Source organism: Hemiscyllium ocellatum, chromosome 24 (assembly GCF_020745735.1).
Source record: "Hemiscyllium ocellatum isolate sHemOce1 chromosome 24, sHemOce1.pat.X.cur, whole genome shotgun sequence".
In the NCBI taxonomy this organism is placed as follows: domain Eukaryota; kingdom Metazoa; phylum Chordata; class Chondrichthyes; order Orectolobiformes; family Hemiscylliidae; genus Hemiscyllium; species Hemiscyllium ocellatum.
Genome location: NC_083424.1, coordinates 51,359,750 through 51,379,704, shown reverse-complemented (window position 1 = coordinate 51,379,704; position 19,955 = coordinate 51,359,750). Strand labels below are relative to the sequence as shown.

General features: G+C 40.3%; 1 protein-coding gene across 1 annotated transcript in view; it reads right to left on the bottom strand.

Moving 5' to 3' along the window:
* Window positions 1-19,955, bottom strand: part of LOC132827252 (radial spoke head 14 homolog) — a 107,209-nt gene that overhangs the window by 64,478 nt on the left and 22,776 nt on the right. The window contains exon 2 of the mRNA XM_060843876.1: window positions 18,738-18,840. Within this exon, the coding sequence (XP_060699859.1) occupies window positions 18,738-18,840 (103 nt within the window). The remainder of the gene's footprint in view (window positions 1-18,737; window positions 18,841-19,955) is intronic.

The window sequence follows — 19,955 nt, the reverse complement described above, 5'->3', positions numbered from 1 at the left end:
TTAGCCAGCCTCTAGTCTTCCGGCACCTCACCTGTGACTATCGATTGAAGTGTTGAAGCAAGCAACTTAAGCTACAAGCGAAACAAAGGGTTGCCAGTCTTAAATCATTCTAAAATAAAACTCTCAATATCTTTGTTGTTTACAGCGTCAGAGTGCATTAAAAACACAACTTCCTGATAAGTAGATAAATCCATATTGACAGACTCGTTGAACTCACTTGAAAATGATAAGTGATCAAAGTCTTTCCTGGATCAATAGAAAGCAAAGGGAGGTCAAAGGCATATTGTCAGAATATCCGCAATAATCCGGAGTTTGAATTTGAATGCAGATCTTTTAAAAGAATCTAAGATATTTAAACAAATTCCAAACTCAGGTTTGATTTGATTTATTACTGACACGTGTACCAAAATACAGTGAAGGGTGTTGTCTTACGTGCTTTGCTGGCAATCGTACTGTATAAATGAATGAGGGTAACAGAACAGAGTGCAGGATACAATGTTACAGCTGCCAAGAAGATGCAGAGAGAGAGATCAACATTAACAAAAAGAGGTCCATTCAAAAGTCTGATAACAGGGAAGAAGGTGTCCTTGAATCTATTCATACATGTATTCAAACTTCTGCCCAACAAATGAGATTGGAAGGCAGCACATCCAGAGTGGGAGGGTTCTTTGATTATGCGGTAAGTATACATGAAGTCAATGGATGGGAGGCTGGTTTACGTGATGAACAGGGCTGTGTTCACAACTGTCTGTAACTCTCTCAGTTGCATCTAGAAAGATAAGACGTTATGATTTGATTAGCAACACCTCAGATAAAATGGCAGTGGAGTAGGTCTTCTAAGCCCAGGGCTCATCCACTCCAGCTGCTTTATGTTTATTTTCTTTTGCCTCTCTTTTTGTGTTTTGTTTCTCTTTAGTTTTACTTACATATTGCAGTGACTGCATCAGTGGCAGCAAGTGGGCCCAGAGTGAGCTTGTGCGAGTTTGCAATTGGACCCACCACAGACTCGTGGCAGTGGTGTCAGAGGCATGCTTGTGTTCCTAGTGGTGTCTGCGTCCAGTGTAGATTTATGGAAGTACGGACAGAGGTGTTTTGGGCCCAGAATGTGACCTGGCAGCATCAGCAGCTACTGCATCGACGAGGTGGGCCCAAAGCAAATTCATGGCGATAGTGTAGTCGAATTTGGGCTAGTGCAGTACCCAGCGGCAACGGTAGTATCTGCAATGGCCAGTCCAGCAAGGACTCATAGTGGCGAGAGTGTCCATTGGAGGCAAGATGGTGCCAAAGTGTGGCAACTTTCATTCCAGCAGCAACAAAGTGGACTCTTGTCTGGCCACTAGCTCCATGATCCATGGTGGAACACTTAACAAGAAGGACTGTAGACTTGAACTTTTTTTTATTTTTCTGTCTTTATATTCTATGTTTTGGTTTATTTTTCTGTGGCTTAAGATGGTGCCAGAGTGGTGACACCATACAACACTTATTACTGTATTTTGTAACAAAATATACATGACAATAAATAAATCAAATCACATGGGAACAAACTTGAGAAATCATGATTAACAGCCAAAGAGCTAAAACATTGCCAAAAGACACAGACACGTTAGAAGACCAATTCAGAGTCTTATTAAACTTCTGTACTCATCAACTAGAATTCATGTCATTTAGACAGGAGTCTGCAGAATTCATAGAGCATTTTGTTAGCAGATAGAGGGTAAAAAGCTCATTTTCTGATTTTTCAGATCAGAATGTTGCAAACAAAATTGTTGAGATTGCATCCATTCCCACAGAAGCTTTTGAAAAAGATTTTCTCGACAAACCAAAAATGTATCATATCAAAGGAACTAGGACAGATGTAAGTATGAAACAATCCTTGAGGTCAATGAAGATTACAGATCCCAAGTACAAATTCAACAGTTGACACAATTACGAGAACACCCAAATGCAGCTGGACATGTTGAAGGTATGGCCTTTTCAATGCATAATGCCGAGCTTTCAATCAACATTGCAAGGCATTTGGCAGGAAAGGCCATTGAAAGAGGCAGTGCAACACAGCAAAGGCTGATGTGGTTATAAAGATTCGTGCACTAAGCCAATCAGACCATGCATAAGGAATACTTCCCAGCTACAACAATACCAGAGGTACGTGAATGCAGTGCTCAACAAACCAGAATTAAACGATGTGCATGATAAGACAATGAGTGGCTAATATATGTTTCACATTGACATTTTCTATGATGAAGGCAATGATATCACACCAACCAAATTATTTGCAAACATTCAAATTACCTGACACAGATGCAATAAATCAATCCTGCAAATTCTAAAACAAAATGTATTCATAGACATGGATAGCTATGATGAAATCTACAATAGTAAAATGTTTAAATATAATGGTTCACCAATTCCATGCACAGGATCAACTTATCTATTGTAGATGGTCTACATCAGAAACATTACAGGTAGATCAGTTTGCTTTGACCTAGCACTCCTCACAATCCATGGATTTCGTCAAACATTAGACATAATAGAAACTCCAACAGGCTATTCAACAAGCACTTGCAAAACTGAATATGCAGGAAACATAGAACACTTGCTTCTGAATTAGAAAAGCTAAAATCTCAGTTCTCTCCTGTGAAGAGAAAAAATCAAATTTCAAGAGGAAAATGTTGAGCCAAACGGTTCAAAAATAATTCATGCATGAGTATTCCATCTGCAGAATTATGAAGTCTGTAGAGGGAGGATCACTGCAGAGTAGGGATTCTATGATACCCACATTCAGCTCATATAGATGAATGAAGAGCTGGAAGAAAAAGAAAGGAAGCTGGATAAACTTCACACTCTGTATCAGCAATGGAATGAAAATATTGTCAGTTTGCAAGAAGATCTGGAAAAACCCTTACACGTTAAAAAAGACTCAGCAGGAACAACTACAGACATTTCAGTTTGAGCTCAACATAATGCTGAAGAAAAAAGACAGGCCTGTAAAAAAAAAACAGGCAAAGATGCATACTGCACACAATAAAAAGCCACAAATCTCAAAGACTCCCTACAGTGTGAAAATTGGCCCTTTGGCCCAACAAGTCCACACCGATCCTCCGAAGAGTATCCCACCCAAACTCATTCCCCATTAATCCATATTTACCCTAACTAATGCACCTAAACCTACACGTCCCTGAACACTATGGGTAATTTAACATGGCCACTTCACCTAACCTGTACATCTTTGGATTGCGGGAGGAAACCAAAGCACGCAGAGGAAACCCACACAGACGGGGAGAATGAGCAAACAGTTGCCAGAGGTTGGAATCGAACCCTGGTCTCTGGCACTTTGAGGCAGCAGTGCGAAACACTGTTTTTCAGAAATAAATAATGCTTTAGTTAAAGAATTTCAAGCACGACAGAGAAAACCTATCAACCACTGAAATTACAAGTGGAGCAGGCCCCCGGCTTCAAAGAAAACATTAAAAAAAAGAGGCTGAACGATTATTAGAGGAGGTTATGAAAGAGAACATAAACCAACATAAAACCAAAAATTTGATGGAAGTAAAAGAATGATTGTATAAAATGAGCTACAACTCTTAAGGAACAAAATGTGACTACTGTGCGACAGGATAAGGAAATTCTGAAACAGCCACTGCAGTCCACGCATGAAAAACATGACAACACAAACAGAAGCAATATTACTGATGACTGTGGCAATCAACTGCACCTCCGGGCATAGTCACAATTGCAAGATCCAGACATAGCAACAAATTACCTATACATTCTAGTCTCATGGGTCCAGTTGTTATTTTAAGTTCTTCAACTTTTTTAGAAAAGGAGAAGAATGTTGCATGTGTACATTGCCTTTAAATCACCTATACTGACTTCATGTTCCATATGTACACAATGTTACAGTTCCACGTGCCTATTAGTCTCCCAGCCCTTTGTTAGCTGCGCATACAAAAAATAATTGGTTTGCTGTTACGCGTGGTTTATGACTTATAAATGTTTTTTACTGATAAACTAACATATGAAATGATTGATTTTTAGGCCATTATCATTAACATAAATCTTCGATGAACTGTTCTGATAGATAGAGCGTATCTTGTGATGTGAATTAACTTTCAGGTTCTAATTGTCTTATTCAACAGGTCAGAAAACACAAAGGGAACATTATAACTAACAAAAAACTGCACACGAGTAAGTCCACAAATAAATACTTCTACCTCCTCTCCTACTTTAATAGTATTAAGAGTACTTTAAACTGTAATAGGTGTGCCCAAACTCTATTTCCTACCTCAACTTCAATAAGAAGCTTCTTCAATTCAACTGACCAATCTCATCAAGTGTTTGCTGTTTTTGGTGTCAATCATTTCTAATAAATATGGAGAGTTTTGAAGCGGTTTTTAAGCCATTACGGTTTGAGGATCCAAGATTGTGGCTCCAACATTAATCTGAAGATAGTTTCTATAGAGGTAGAACGTTAAAACGCATGGGCAAAATTGAGAACTCAGTTGGGTAAATTCTTTGATTGCAACTTACATTGAAGCAAATTACTTTGGCCTTTGGGTTCCACGCTTCCATCTCCAAACTGTAAAGCAGGCAGGGTGCGTAACTCAATTCACTAGGCTTAAAGGGATCATTTCGAGCAGCACTAAGCCTTTACTTTCTATGTAGTTCATTGCCTCCCCAGTCATTCACCATCATTAACAATCACCCTAAATCTTAAATGCAATGTGATTCATCTGTTTCATTACCATCTTCCCCAAGCACACTACATTTACTGAGCAATTACCATAATAAATTACAGTGCCACTTGTAGGCCAAGAGAGTACAAAATGCAAGGGACAGATAAGGACTGGAGAGCACAAATAGTTCAGCAAACAAATGTAGAGAACAAACACCTGGGACAAGTGCTGTATTTGCATCCTTCTCAATGGGAGGTGAAACTATATCATTGTGCCAGAATAACAAATACTTCTGAAGCATACACAATCACTTTATATCATCAGTGGCTAATTTTATGGAGGAGGTTTCACCTATATCCCAGAATCACAAAGGCAAAGCTAATTCATTTGGCATTATCTTCAACCAGAAGTGCCAAGTGAAATATCCATCTTGGCTTAGGAGTGAGGTGTCCAAAATCACAACTGTCAGCCCTCAGCCAATTCATAGAACATAGAACATTACAGCGCAGTGCAGGCCCTTCAGCCTCGATGTTGTGCTAACCTGTGGAACCAATCTGAAGCCTATCTATCCAACACTATTCCATTTTCATCCTTATGTTTATCCAATGACTATTTAAATACATTTAAAGTAAACAGGTCTACTACTGTTGCAGACAGTATGTTCCACGCCCCTACTACTCTCTGAGTAAAGAAACTACATCTGTCCTATATCTATCACCCCTCAATTTAAAGCCATGTGCCCTCGTGCTAGCCATATATGTCTCCTATATGTCTCAATTAAATCAATTCACTCTTCAAAATATAAAGAAAGGGCTGAAAGTGCCAGATATCACAATATCTACACAGGAAAATTTGTTCTCTAGACCCAACCATGTTTCTAGTTCCAGCACAAATACAGTAGTATCATCTACTAACCAAACTCTCCACAAATAGAGTCACAGAGATGTACAGCACAGAAACAGATCCTTCAGTCCAACACATCAATGACAACCAAATATCCTAAATAAATCTAGTCCCATTTACCAGCAACCAGCCCATATGCCTCGAAAACCTTCCTATTCATATATCCACACAGATGCCTTTTAACTGTTACAACTGTACCACTTCCACCGGCAGATTATTCCATACACACACCATCCTCTGCGTGAAAAAGCTCCCCCTCGCCCCCCCTTTAAATCTTTCCCCTGTCACCCTAAACCTAAGCCCTCTAGCTCTGGAATCTCCCAACCCAGAAAAAAAGACCTTGTCTATTTACCTTATCCATGTCCCTCATGATTTTATAAACATTAATAAAGTCACCTTTTAGCCTCCGACACTCCACGGAAAACAGCACCAACCTACTTAGCCTCTCCCTATAGTTCAAACCGTCCAACCCTGGCAACATCCTTGTCAATCTTTTCTGAACCTTTTCAAGTTTTATAACATCCTTCTGTTAGGAGGGAGACCAGAACTGCACACAATCTTTCAAAAGTAGTCTAATCAATGTCCTGCACAGTCACAACATGACATCCCAACTCCCATACTCAATGCTCTGACTAATAAAGGAAAGTATATCAAACGCCTCCTTCACTGTCCTATCTACCTGCAACTCCACTTTCATGGATCTATGAACCTGCACTCCAAGGTCTCTTTGTTCAGCAACACTCCCCAGGATCTTGCCATTATAGGAGCACAAATAATCCAGTGAATTATTGTATCATCAGTTCACTCCTAACCATTAGCAAAATTACAGAAAGTGCTGTCAACGCTACAAAGTGTCATTATATAGTAGTAATCTGTTCCCAATTCTAAAAGATGAATGAAACCTGCAAACCATTTTAAAAAACTGAAAGACTTAACACCAATCTAGGTTTGTTCAATATATCATTTCAGCTGCACAAAACTGTAATATTTTGCTGTAAATTCTGTGTCTTACAATCCTGTTTCACAGCGACCTAATGAAGGAGCACTGCTCCGAAAGCAAATACGGCTGTTGGACTATAACCTGGTGTTATGTGATTTTTAACTTTGTTCCTTGGTGGTCTTTTGCGATGACCTGACTCCTGAATTGATTATAATCTTCGCACAAACATGGACAGAAGTGTTGAACTTCAGAGGTGAAGTGAGAATGACAACACTTTACATTAAGGCAGCACTTTAACCAAGTGTGACATCGAGCAATCAAAGCTAAATTGAAACCGGTGGAATCTGGGGGGAAACTGTCCTACTTAGCACAAAGTAAAGTGGTTCTGTTTATTTTAGTCGCAAGAGATCACTGCAGGACCTCCTCAGGGTACTGACCTAGGGTCTACAATTTTCAGATGTTTCATCAATGGCTTTCCCTCCCTCAATCAGAAGTGGGGACATTTGCTAATGTTTACAGATTACAATACCATTTGCAACTCCTTAGTCTGTGTCCATACATAGCAAGACCTAGAAGCATTCAGGCTTGGGCTAATAAATAGTCAGTAATATACATGATACAAAAATGTTAGGCAATGGCCAACTTAAACAAAAGAACATCTAACATCTCTCCATGAAATCCAAAAACATTACCAATGCACAGTCCCAACTAACCAAGCCTCCTTCAACAGCACATTACAAAACTGTTTCCACAAGCAGAGAGGTCAATTACTAGGTGGGCACAGATTTTAAGTGATTGGCAGTAGGATTGGAGAAGTCGTGAGGAAAAACTTTTTCACCAAAACGGTAGTGAATATCTTGAATTTGCTGTCCAGTTGGTGGTTAATATGGAAGCCCTCAATTCAAACTGATCAATCTATAATTATTTGGCATTATCCCTCATGCACTTTTTGCATAGAGGTACAATTTTCACTGACCTCCAATCCTCTGGTACCTCTCCTAACAGGACTGAAAAATGAACCCCAGAACATCCTCTATATCCTGGCTTTCTTTAATAGCCTAAGATGTAATTAATCTGGTCCACATGATTTTATTTGCATTTAGAGCCCCAGAAGACCCTGCCAAAGATTGTTGCTCCGGTGCTTGTGCAGGTATGAATTTAATCATCTGGAAATAAGGATATGCACTGGCTGAAGTGGGTGATGACAAAGGCTAAAAATTGGAAACACTTTGATTGGAGGTCCCATTTCAATGTTTCCTTTTTGTTACCATCCCTTTCCTTAGCCAGCACATCAGTCCTAACGTGCTATTTAGATTTTTTTGAGAAAAAAGTAATGAGATGCAAAGCTACGGATAAGGTGTGTCTCATCCTACTTTATATGGCAAACATCTCCCTAATCATGGCCTGTATTGATTCATTTGAGATGGATGCTTAAATCTGCCTATGAGTAAACTCTATTCATGGTTGGAATTCTCACAAATTACCACCAACTCTGTCATAGAATCATAGTGTCATAGAGCTATACAACATGGAAACAGACCCTTCAGTCCAATTTGTCCATTATGACCAGATATCCTAAATCAATCTACTCCCATCTGCTAACGTTTGGCCAATTTCCCCCTATACCCTTCTCATTCATGTACCCATTCAGATGCCTTTTAAATGTTGTAATTGTACCAGCCTCCACAACTTCCCCTCACAGCTCATTCCCTACATACACCCCTCTCTACGTGAAAAAGTTGCCCCTTTCAAGTTTCACAACATCCTTTCTATAGGAGGGAGACCAGAATTGCTCACAGTATTTCAAAAGTAGCCTAACAAATGTCCTGTTCAGCCACAACACTTATACTCAATGCACTGATGAATAGAGACAAGCATACCAAATGTCTTCTTCACTACCTAACTACCTGCGACTCCAATTTCAAGGAACTATGAATCAGCACTCCAAAGTTTCTTTGTTCAGTAACACTCCCCAGGAGCTTATCATTAAGTGCCTAACTCCTGCCCTGATATGCCTTTCCAAAATGCAGCATCTCCCATTTATCGAAATTATACTCCATCTGCCATTCTTTAGTCCATTGGCCCATTTGATTGAGATCCCATGTACTCTCAGGTAACCTTCTTCACTGTCCACTACACCTCCAATTTTGGTGTCATCTGCAAACCACACTAACCATACTTCCTATGTACCCAGGACATAAGCAGGAAGAGTGTGGGACTTTGGTTACATTGAATTTTTATGATGATCCAGTAGTTGGATGGTTACCGTTACTGATAAGAGCTTTTATATCAGAATTATTAATGAATTGAATTTAAGTCCTGCAGCTGTCAAGGTGGAATGTAAACTCTGTCTTTGCAGCATTTTGTAGGCCACTGGATTACTAGTATGGTAACCACTAACAAAACTCTTATCATTCTCCACCACCTCAAGAGACCTGGAGACTGACTAGAAAATCACAGCCTCAAATAATAGATTTTTAAAAATTAAATTGATTAAAGTGGCTCTTCAGTACTTTCTTTATAACTTTCACGGATTATGGGAATCGCTGGTCTTGATGTACGAACTATAAGATATAGACAATAAGATACAGGTGCAGAATTAGGCCATTTGACCAATCGAGTCTGATTAGATTATTTTTAGATTAGATTAGACTTACAGTGTGGAAACAGGCCCTTCGGCCCAACAAGTCCACACCGACCCGCCGAAGCGCAACCCACCCATACCCCTACATTTACTCCTTACCTAACACTACGGGCAATTTAGCATGGCCAATTCACCTGACCCGCACATCTTTGTGACTGTGGGAGGAAACCGGAGCACCCGGAGGAAACCCACGCAGACACGGGGAGAACGTGCAAACTCCACACAGTCAGTCGCCTGAGTCGGGAATTGAACCCGGGTCTACAGGCGCTGTGAGGCAGCAGTGCTAACCACTGTGCCACTATGCCGCCCTCGACCACTGTGCCACCGTGCTGCCCTCAACCACTGTGCCACCGTGCCGCCCTCAACCACTGTGCCACCATGCCGCCCTTCTGCTTATCATGAAATCATGACTGATATGTTTCTCAACCCCATTTCCTGCCTTCTTCCTGAAATTTTTGATCCTCTTACTAATTAACATTCTAACTATCTATGGCTTCAGCAGACTAAATGGTTTGACCTCCACAGCCTTCTGCAACAATGAGTTCCACAGATTCACCATCTGCTGGCTGAAGAAATTCCTCCTCATCTCAGTTCTGAAGGGTCATCCCTTCACTCTGAGGCTGTGGCCTTGGGTCCTAAGAGTGGAAACACCTTAACCACATCCACTCTAATCAGTCTTCTAAGTATTCTGTAAGCTTCAATGAGGCTTCCCCACTCATTCTTCTAAACTCCAGCGGGTACAGTCTCAGAGCCTTCAACCATCCCTCATATGACAAGCCCTTAATTCCTGCAATCATTCTTCTACACCTCTTTCGAACCGTCTCCAGGATCAGCACATTCCTCCTTAAAAATGGAGCCCAAAGTCGCTCACAATGTTCCAAATGTGGGCTGACCAGAGCCTTATACAGACTCTACAGTACAACTCTGCTCTTGTATTCCAGCCTTTTCAAAATGAATACCAGCATTAAATTTGCCTTCCTCACTGCCAACTAAACCTTAACAGAAGTTAACTTGGACTTGGACTCCTTAGTCAAATTTCTGAAGCCTTTCCCCATTTAATCATTCTATACCCGTATTCTTCCAACCAAAGTGCATAACATTTTCCCACATTGTATTCCATCTGCCACTCTTTGCCCACTCTCCTACCCTGTCCAAGTTCTTCTGCAACCTTCCCACTTCCTCAACACTACCTGTCCCATCACCTAGCTTTGTTTCCTGACACCAGATTATAGTCCAACGGGTTTATTTGAAATCACAAGCTTTAAGAGTACTGTTCCTTCAGCAGGTGAAGTACTTCACCTGACAAAGGAGTAGCATTCTGAAAGCTTGTGATATCAAACAGACCTGCTGGTCTATAATGTGGTGTCATGTGATTTCTGACTTGTCCACCCCAGTCTAACACCGGCGCCTCCACACCTTATCTTTGTTTCATCTGCAAACTGAGCAAATCTCAGTTCTTTTATTCTGATCAATAATATATAAGGTGAATGGTTGTGGCCCCAACACTGACACCTGCAGAACTCCACAAGTTGCCAGATGCCATCAAGAAAAAAGACCCCCACTTTCACCACTCTCTGCCTTTTGACAGTCAGCCAATCCTTGATCCATGCCGGTACCTTGCCCTAACAAATTTTATTTAGCAGCCTCCTATGAGCTCTTTGTCGAAGGCCTTCTGGGAATCCAAATAGATCACATCAACCAGCTCTTCTTTCTTTAACTTCCTTGTCACCTCTTCAAAGAATTCTAACAGATTTATCAGACATGACATGCTGACTCAGTCCTATTTTACCATGCAATTCCAAGTAGTCCACAAACTCATCCTTAATAATGGACTCTAAAATCTTACCAACAACCAAAGTCAGACTAACCAGCCGATAATTTCCCTGCCTTCTGCCTCCCTTCCTTCTTAAACAGGGATGTTACATTATCCTTTTTCCAGTGCTCTGAGACTCCTCAACTCCACTGATTCCTGAAAGCTCAGCACCAATGCCTCCACAATCTCTTTCACAACTCTGGGGTGTCAGACAACTAGTCTAGTTGATTTATCCACTTCAGACCTTTCATCTTTCCTAGTACCTTCTCTTTAGTGATTGCCATTACACTCACTTCTGCCCCCACCACTCTTCAAGTTCTGGTATGCTACTGGTGTCTTCCACTGTGAGGACTGATGCAAAGTACCTATTCAGTTCCTCCACCATTTCTTTGCTTGCTGTTATTACTTCTACAACCTCATTTTTCAGTGTTCCAATCTCCACCTTTTTCTCTCTCTTACCTTTATATATCTAAAAAAACCTTTCACAATCTTCTTTCGTATTACTAGTTAGCTTATCTTCATATTTTTATACTGGCTATTTTACCTTTTCTCCCTTTATTCCTTTTTCACTTGTCCTCTAGTGGTTTTTAAAGACTTTCCACTAATCTTCACCACATGTATGCTTTTTCTTTTACCTTCATGCTTCCCTGATTTCCCTTGGTTGCCTCCCCTTAGTATAGTTTTTCTTCTTTGGGATGGTTTTTTGCCCGGATTACCCCAGAAACCCCTGCCACTGCTGCTCCACCATCATCCTTCCTAGATTCCCTTCCAATCAATTCTGGCCAGCTCCTCTCTCATGTTTTTAAAGTTATATTTAATCAATTGTAATACCATTACATTGATTTCAGCTTCTCCCTCTCAAATTGAAGGGTGAATTCTATCATATTATGGTCACTGCCCCTCAGGGGTTCCTTCAACTTAAGCTCTCTAATCAGGTCTGCAACATTACATATCACCAAATCCAGAATTGCCTGTTTCCTAGTTAGCTCTACCACAAGCTACTCCAAAAAAAATCTCAGACATTCTAGAATGAGTTTTCTTGGGGTCCACTGCCAATCTGATTTTCCTGTGACAAGATTATAAAATTTCTTGATTGGGGTCAAGATGTCAATATAATCAATGGTACCAGTATCTGTACATGACCCCAGACAGGCTAATCTGAGTGATTACTCATCCTTGTGAATGTCACTAGAGAGAATTTTAAGTGGTAAACAATCTATTTGGTCACTTGCTTTATCCTTGTGTGTGCGCAAAATCTAAAAGAAAGACTTGCATATTTTTATATACAGTACCTTTCACAGCCTTGAGATTTCCTGAAATACTTTTGAAGTATGATTACTGGATTACATTTTTGGATCTTGAGAGAGATGGAAATGGAATTTTGTACCACCTGTTGGCAAACCAGTTCCATGACTTCACTTCAATCTGAATTAATTTCCTAAAGGCAAAATAGGAGGAACAGCTGGGATTCCTGCAATAAGCAAGCAATTAAAGGCCTATTTAGCCTTATTGATGGAGGTCTACAGGAATTTTCCAGTTAGCCTCCAGATGTTCAGGAACTGTAAAGGTTACCTGGAGGCAGCCTTCTGTTGGCAGATCATGGGACAACCATTTCAGGCAGACATAGATGACCTCCCAACCTGCCAGGTTTCATCTGCAGTCACAGCTAACCTCTGGAGGGGTTTCACCCACAATAGTAATCAAGCTGCCTCAGCTATTTTTTATTTACATTTTTAAAAAGTATCCTGGGACACTCTCTCCTCATTTGCTTTGAAAGGCATGTTGTCACTGCTTTCAAACCTGGGAAGACCTTCTCTTGACCCTCCAATTTCAAAAGGTGGTCCACTGTCCTTAATTAGTGCGCTCATCAATTGGCCAATTCAGGGAAGATCCCATGTAACTGAACTTTTTCCAAACATTGCAGGCTTTTGAACCCCATTTGTGAAACAAAGCAGGATCCTGAAACCTATGAAGAAAACATCTGCCCACTATTGTAATGTAGGAAATGTATTGCCAGTTTTTCTACAGCAAGACCCCCACAGACACCGATCAGTTAATGAGCAGATAATCTATTTGTAGAGATGTCAATTATAGATGACTGATCTCCTGATAACCTGATTTCCAGGTTACTGGAAAATTCTTTGAAATCGTGCAAGGGGATGTTCATATTGTCCACCTGAGAGACCAGACCAGACCAGACCAGACCTAGGTTTACTGTTGCATCCAATAGCATCTCCAATAGAGGAGCATTCCCTCTGTATTACATCGGAATGTCAACCTAATCCCAAGATTATGATAATTGACTCAAGATATCCCCAGTACTGTACCCTGAAAGGAACCATAGGTTAATAAATTGAGGATCCAGGTAAGTTTTGCACCATTTTGTAATTTGCCAGACTTATCAAGTAGCAGGTCAGCTACAGATGAATGCCAACTCCTGATACAGACAGAGTTATACAGCATGAAATGAGGCCCTTTGGCCCAACTTGGCCATGTCAACTAGGTTTCCTGAACTGAACCACTTCTATTTACCTACATTTGGCCCATTTCCCTCTAAACTTTTCCTATCCAAATGTCTTTAGAATGTTGCATTTGTACCTGTATCTACCACTTCCTCTGGCAGTTCATTCCATATATGCACCCCTCAGGTCCATTTAAATCTTTCCCTTCTCACCTTAAACCTATGCCCTCCAGTTTTAGACTACCCAACCCTGGAGAAAACATTTTGGTTATTTACTTATCTATGCCCCTTGTGATTTTGAGAGGCTCAATCTGTGTAATCATGGTCTTCCAAGAGAAGCTGAGTGTCCAACTGTAAAGCCTTGAAATGGGTACTTTTTCCCGCATGTTTTATATCCCTGCTGTAACTCCTCTACGCAACTTCCTCCTACACACGTTGATCCCATCACAGGATACCATAGCTGTTGTGGATGATAATTTTCTTCAGATGTGCAGAAAATGCATCCGACATCATCTTTAAGTCTTCAAATTTGGGAAAGGTTGTGTCCATAGAAGAACTCTGTGAAACATTCATTAGAGGGACTTAAGCTAGAATAAGTAATAGCAAACTTTTCTTCAGGTGGAGCAAGCAGATCTTTAAATACCCATTTGATTAGTAGCTGAATTGCACCTCTATTTCACTGAAGCCCAGGAAAGATACTGAAGACACTAAAACTAAACCAACGCAATGATCCACTTAAGAACACCTTATGAACATTTCCAAAGGAAAATTGCACAAACAACTACATACCACATATATTCCAACCAAGTTTAGCATGAAAGTCACATTTAGTTAAAAATCACAAAACACCAGACTGTAGTCCAATGGGTTTATTTGAAAATACAAGCTTTCAGAATGCTGCTCCTTCATCAGGTGACTAGTAGGGTAGAATCATAGGACACAGAATTTATAGCAAAAGATCTAAGTGCCTTACAACTGCTGTCATGTATTGAACAAACCTAGACTGCTGTCAAGTCTTTGATCACTTAGAATTAGAGTGTGTCTGTATCCCTCTCACAGGCAAACACTCTATCATACTCACGCAGACACTATCAAACACACACACACACACAATCTTACATGCGTGTGCGCGCACACACTCTCTCCTGCTCCCACACACAAACACACTCTCTCTTTTATTCAGCAATTGCAGTAGCACAAGTTTGAGGTTGCAATAGGATCCTTAAATACAGTTCTTACAATAGCCTATTTATAAACACTTCTTACATAACATTCCATTACTATGGTGTTACATTGCTATATCTATAGTATATAAAGGCTTGAGTGGCTTCCGTGCTGAAGAAATTTATGACCCTATGTGCTAAGTGGTGGCTGCTACGCCTGGTAGGATTAAGAGTGTCTGTCTGATCTGCTTGCATAATTAAGGGGTATTAGTCCTTTTGTCTTTTGATTAGATTAGATTAGATTACTTACAGTGTGGAAACAGGCCCTTCGGCCCAACAAGTCGACACCAACCCGCTGAAGCGCACCCACCCAGACCATTCCCCTACATTTACCCCTGCACCTAACACTACGGGCAATTTAGTATGGCCAATTCACCTAACCTGCATATTTTTGGACTGTGGGAGAAAACCAGAGCACCCAGAGGAAACCCATGCAGACACGGGGAGAATGTGCAAACTCCACACAGTCAGTGGCCTGAGGCAGGAATTGAACCCGGGTCTCTGGCACTGTGAAGCAGCAGCGCTAACCACTGTGCCACCATACAGTCCACATTTGTCTTTTAAGTTAGTAAACGTTTGTGAAAAGTACTGGGCCTATATGTAAAAGTGTATTGCGACATGTAGAAGTGGGTGGCCATTCCAATCTCAGTGGCTGTCAATGTGACAGTTGCACTATTTTTTTTCATTTCCAAGGATCCACAATTATGGCTGATAGCCGCCAGAGGAAGTGGTGGAGGCTGGTACAATTGCAACAATTAAAAGGCATTTGGATGGGTATATGAATAGGAAGGGTTTGGAGAGATATGGGCCGGCTGCTGGCAGGTGGGACTACATTGGGTTGTGATATCTGGTCGGCATGGACAGGTTGGACCGAAGGGTCTGTTTCCATGCTGTACATCTCTATTACTCTATTTGTTTACTATTTACCGTTGTGAATTTAATTCATTCATTCAATTTCACATAAGCGCTGTTTTGACAGTTAACTTCTTAAAGGGCTAACGGCCCAGATAAAAGGTATTTAACAAGTACATACTAATTGGAGAAAAAGTTTGGTGCTCTGTAATCTATTCAGGTCTGAGAGACGGTTGGTAAGGGCTGATTAATATTATAATCTTTTGTAGAGATTTAACGGGGATGGTATTGTTTACGATACTGACATCTATTCAGAGGTAACTTTTGATGTAGAAATAGGCTTGAAAATCACACAACACCAAGTTATTATCCAAGAGGTTTTTTTTGGAAGCACTAGATTTCGGAGCACTGCTCCTTCATCAGGTGGTTGTGGAGTAGGACGCAGAATTTATAGCAAAAGGTTACAGTGCCATGTTGGCCCAGATAATGCATTGAAGGTGAACACTGGGGCACAGACAGCGTCACACAGGCACCTCACACCTTCAATACATTATCTGGACCAATATGGCACTTATTGCTAAAGTTCACTTGAGAATGCAACTTTTAAAAAGTTCTGGAATTTACATATGAAAGAACTGAAACCAACATGCCCATTCTAAAAAATGAGAGACTTAACAAGCAATCCAGGTCTTTTCCAATATATAATTGCAGTTACATCACACTGTAAACTATTGCTATAAATTCTGTGTCTTATTACCTTATATTCCACAAACCTGATGAAAGAGCAGAGCTCCAAAAGCTAGTGCTTCCAAATAAATCTGTTGAAGTATAACCTGGTGTTGTGTGATTTTTAACTTTCTACACTCCAGTCCAACACCGGCACCTTCAAATCATGACTATGATGTAGAAATAGGTCTGCTAAGCATTTAAGGTTAAAGGGATGTTTTAATTTTAGTCCATATTTTGTTCGTAAAATATACTACAAAACACAGTTTTGTAAATGAATGAATGAAACCGTGCTATAATAAACAATGGGCTAGTAAAGGGTTATGAATGAATGAACAGGAACCTGGTATTAATGAATATGGGGAGCTGCTGAGTGAGTTAGTAAAAATAACCTAAAACGCAATATCTCACACACCTAAATATGCTTCCATTAAACAGGAAACAGATGAATTAGAGTTAGGTTGCAGTCAGGACCTAATTGATTATTTTAACCATTCAACTATCTCAACTATTCTAAATAATTAAAACTTCCCCCCTCCCCCCTACCCCCGTCACCACCACATACTTCCTCCCATTTCCCAGGGATTTGACATCTTTACATCCAATTGAGTCCTAAATGTAATGTCTGTCTCAACTTTTAGCCTCAGGTGCCAAATAGGACATAGTAAGGTATTGAATGCTTATGTAACCCTTGAGTTACTTTCTAGATCTGAAACTTATACTTTTCAAATACCAGGAAAACCTATGTATATCTATTAATATTTCCTATATTATATAGTTAAGTACTTTAAAAGTACTTCATCAGTTCTAAAGTGTTTTTGATACTGAGATCATACAGGGGGCTACATAAATGCAAGGGTAGCTAGTGGCTAAACTAGCTGAGAAATAAGATTGCTCTATGAAGTGCCGTTCCCAGGAGAGAAAAACATGGCTCGATGGACATGAAGGTAAGTCCAAGCATTTTGGTCAAGGAGGAATTGAAAACCCCAACGAGGATGGGTAAAATCAGCTTTTAGATGGTATTAAAAGAGATACTTACAGTTTGACCCATCTTTGGCATTGACCCTGCCAATCTGCACAGGGATCAACATCAAAAGGAGACAACTTCTTTGCATTCCATCTTTATTCATGCAGAGAAACCTGCCAAATTGGCTGCATCCCTCTACTTTCCCTCACTGCATGTATTGTTGCATTGGAGAAGGAATGAGGTCCCCGAGTGGCCATTGCGTGGCTGACTTCTTATTCTTCACCCCTCTATCCAATCATTGTATATTACCCTCTGCTTCCTCCAGTCAAGCCAATTGTGTATCCAATTTGCCAGCTCCTCCTGAATTCCATGGGATAGAGTCAATAGAGTCATAGAAATGTACAGCATGGAAACAGACCTTTTAATCCAACTCATTCATGCCGACCAGATATTCCAACCCAATCTAGTCCAACCTGCCAGCACCCAGCCCAAATCCCCCCAAACCTTCCTATTCATATACCCATCCAAATCCCTTTTTTAATGTTGCAATTATACCAGCTTCCACCACTTCCTCTGGCAGCTCATTCCATACAGGATGTAACCTTCCAGAGCAGCCTACCATGTGAAACCTTATCAAAGGCCTTACTGAAATCCATATAGATTACATCTATCACTTTGCCCTCATCAACTTTCCCAGTCACTTCATCAAAGAACTCTAACAAATTTGGGAGGCATAATCTCACAGGCACAAAGCCATGTTAACTACTCCTAATCAAACCCTGTCTTTCCAAATGCATTTATATCTTATTTCTTATAATCTTCTCAAGTAACATACCTCCTACTTGAGCTTTCTTACCTCCTAATTGAGTTTTCAACCACAGATCAGTGTAGTCACTAAGACAGCCTATTTGCACTTAAGCAACATTACTTGGCTTTACTCTGTTTCAATTGACCTGTTGCTGAAATCTTCAGCCATGCAGATCCAATCTCTAGACTTTATTATTCCATGTACTCCCATATTCTACCCTCTGCAAATTTAAGGTCATCCAAAACTATACCACCCATATCCTAACTCACCAACAAATCACATTCACATATCTCCTTGGGCTTGCTGAACTATATTGGCTCCCATATTCAACTTTAAAATTCTCATTCTAGTTTTAGAATCCTGTTTTAGAATTTCGTAATCTCTTCTATGATTATTCTGGATATTTGCACTCCTCTAATTATGGTCTCTTTGGTATCCTGAATTTTAATTACTCCATTGTTGGTGGCTGCGCCTTCAGCTACTTCGGCCTTAAATGCTGGAACATTCACCTTAAATTTCTCAATCTCCCTATATTCTGCACAGAATACTGAAATTCCAAAAAGAAAGTGTTCCATCTGTTTTTTTTCTGGGTGGAGATGGCATTTGTAGTTTTTTGCCTATTGACTCTGGTAACCTATACATGCTGACTCTTTTTTCATAAACTCTCTTCAAAGCATTATTTAATTAATAGTCTGTTGTGGTTTGTCAGCTCCTTTAATTCTCTTACCTTCCAATACTATGTGTAACCAAAATATAGAAAATTTCAGTGGTCTTGCGACGAACAGTAGCATCCTCATCCTTCAAAAGAAGTTTTAAGTTCTCCAAACAGCCTGAAGGAAACAAAAAAAAATCACCATTTACTTTCTAGCTAAATTCCTATATTACAATGTATAAAATGAAATTACAGCATATTTATAGAGTCTTACATCACGGAAAAAGAGACTTCGGTCCAATGAGTCCAAACCAAACATAATCCCAAACTAAACTAGTTTCACCTGTACAGTATTTAGGCTATGCCTTCATTTAAGGTGGTCCACACAATATCTTAGCTGAAAAAATATACAGTGGCCAGGAACATAGGTTGCACACATTGCTTAAATAAAATGCAAATGATTTCAAAGCATGAATGAAAAAATAGAATTGTTATAATTATCGCAGCCCTGATAAGTTGGGAAAAATTAACAGGATCTCTGATACATATCAATGATAGCAGACTTAAATGAATTTTACACAGATGCTTGGAGTCGAGTAAGGTATTTATAAAAATGAAACTCAGAATTGCAATATGTCCACCACTTCATTGCAAATGAAATAATACAGACCTTGCAAGCATCAATGACTTCCAACATTGATTGTGCACTGTATCCCAGGATCAGTCAACTTGAATAATAGTGTGCCATTGAATCATAGAATCTTACAGTGTCAAATCAGGCCATTCAGTCTATCAAGTCCTCATCCAACCTCTGAAGAGCATTCTACCCAGACCCACCCCACTACCCTATCCCTGTAACCTTGCATTTCCCATGGCCAATCCACCTACCCTGCACATAGAGTCATAGAGTCATAGATAGGTACAACATAGAACCTGTCCATGCTGACCAGATCTCCCAACCCAATCTAGTTCCACCTGCCAGCACCCACCCCATATCCCTCCAAACCCTTCCTATTCATATACCCGTCCAAACGCCTCTTAAATGTTGCAATTGTACCAGCCTCCACCAAATCCTCTGGCAGCTCATTCCATACACGTACCACCCTCTGCGTGAAAAAGTTGTCCCTTAGGTCTCTTTTATTATCTTTCCACTCTCACCGTAAACCTATGCCCTCTAGTTCTGGACTCCCCGACCCCAGTGAAAAGACTTTGTCTATTTATCCTATCCATACCACTCATAATTTTCTAAACCTCTATGAGGTCACCCCTCAGCCTCCGATGCTCCAGGGGAAA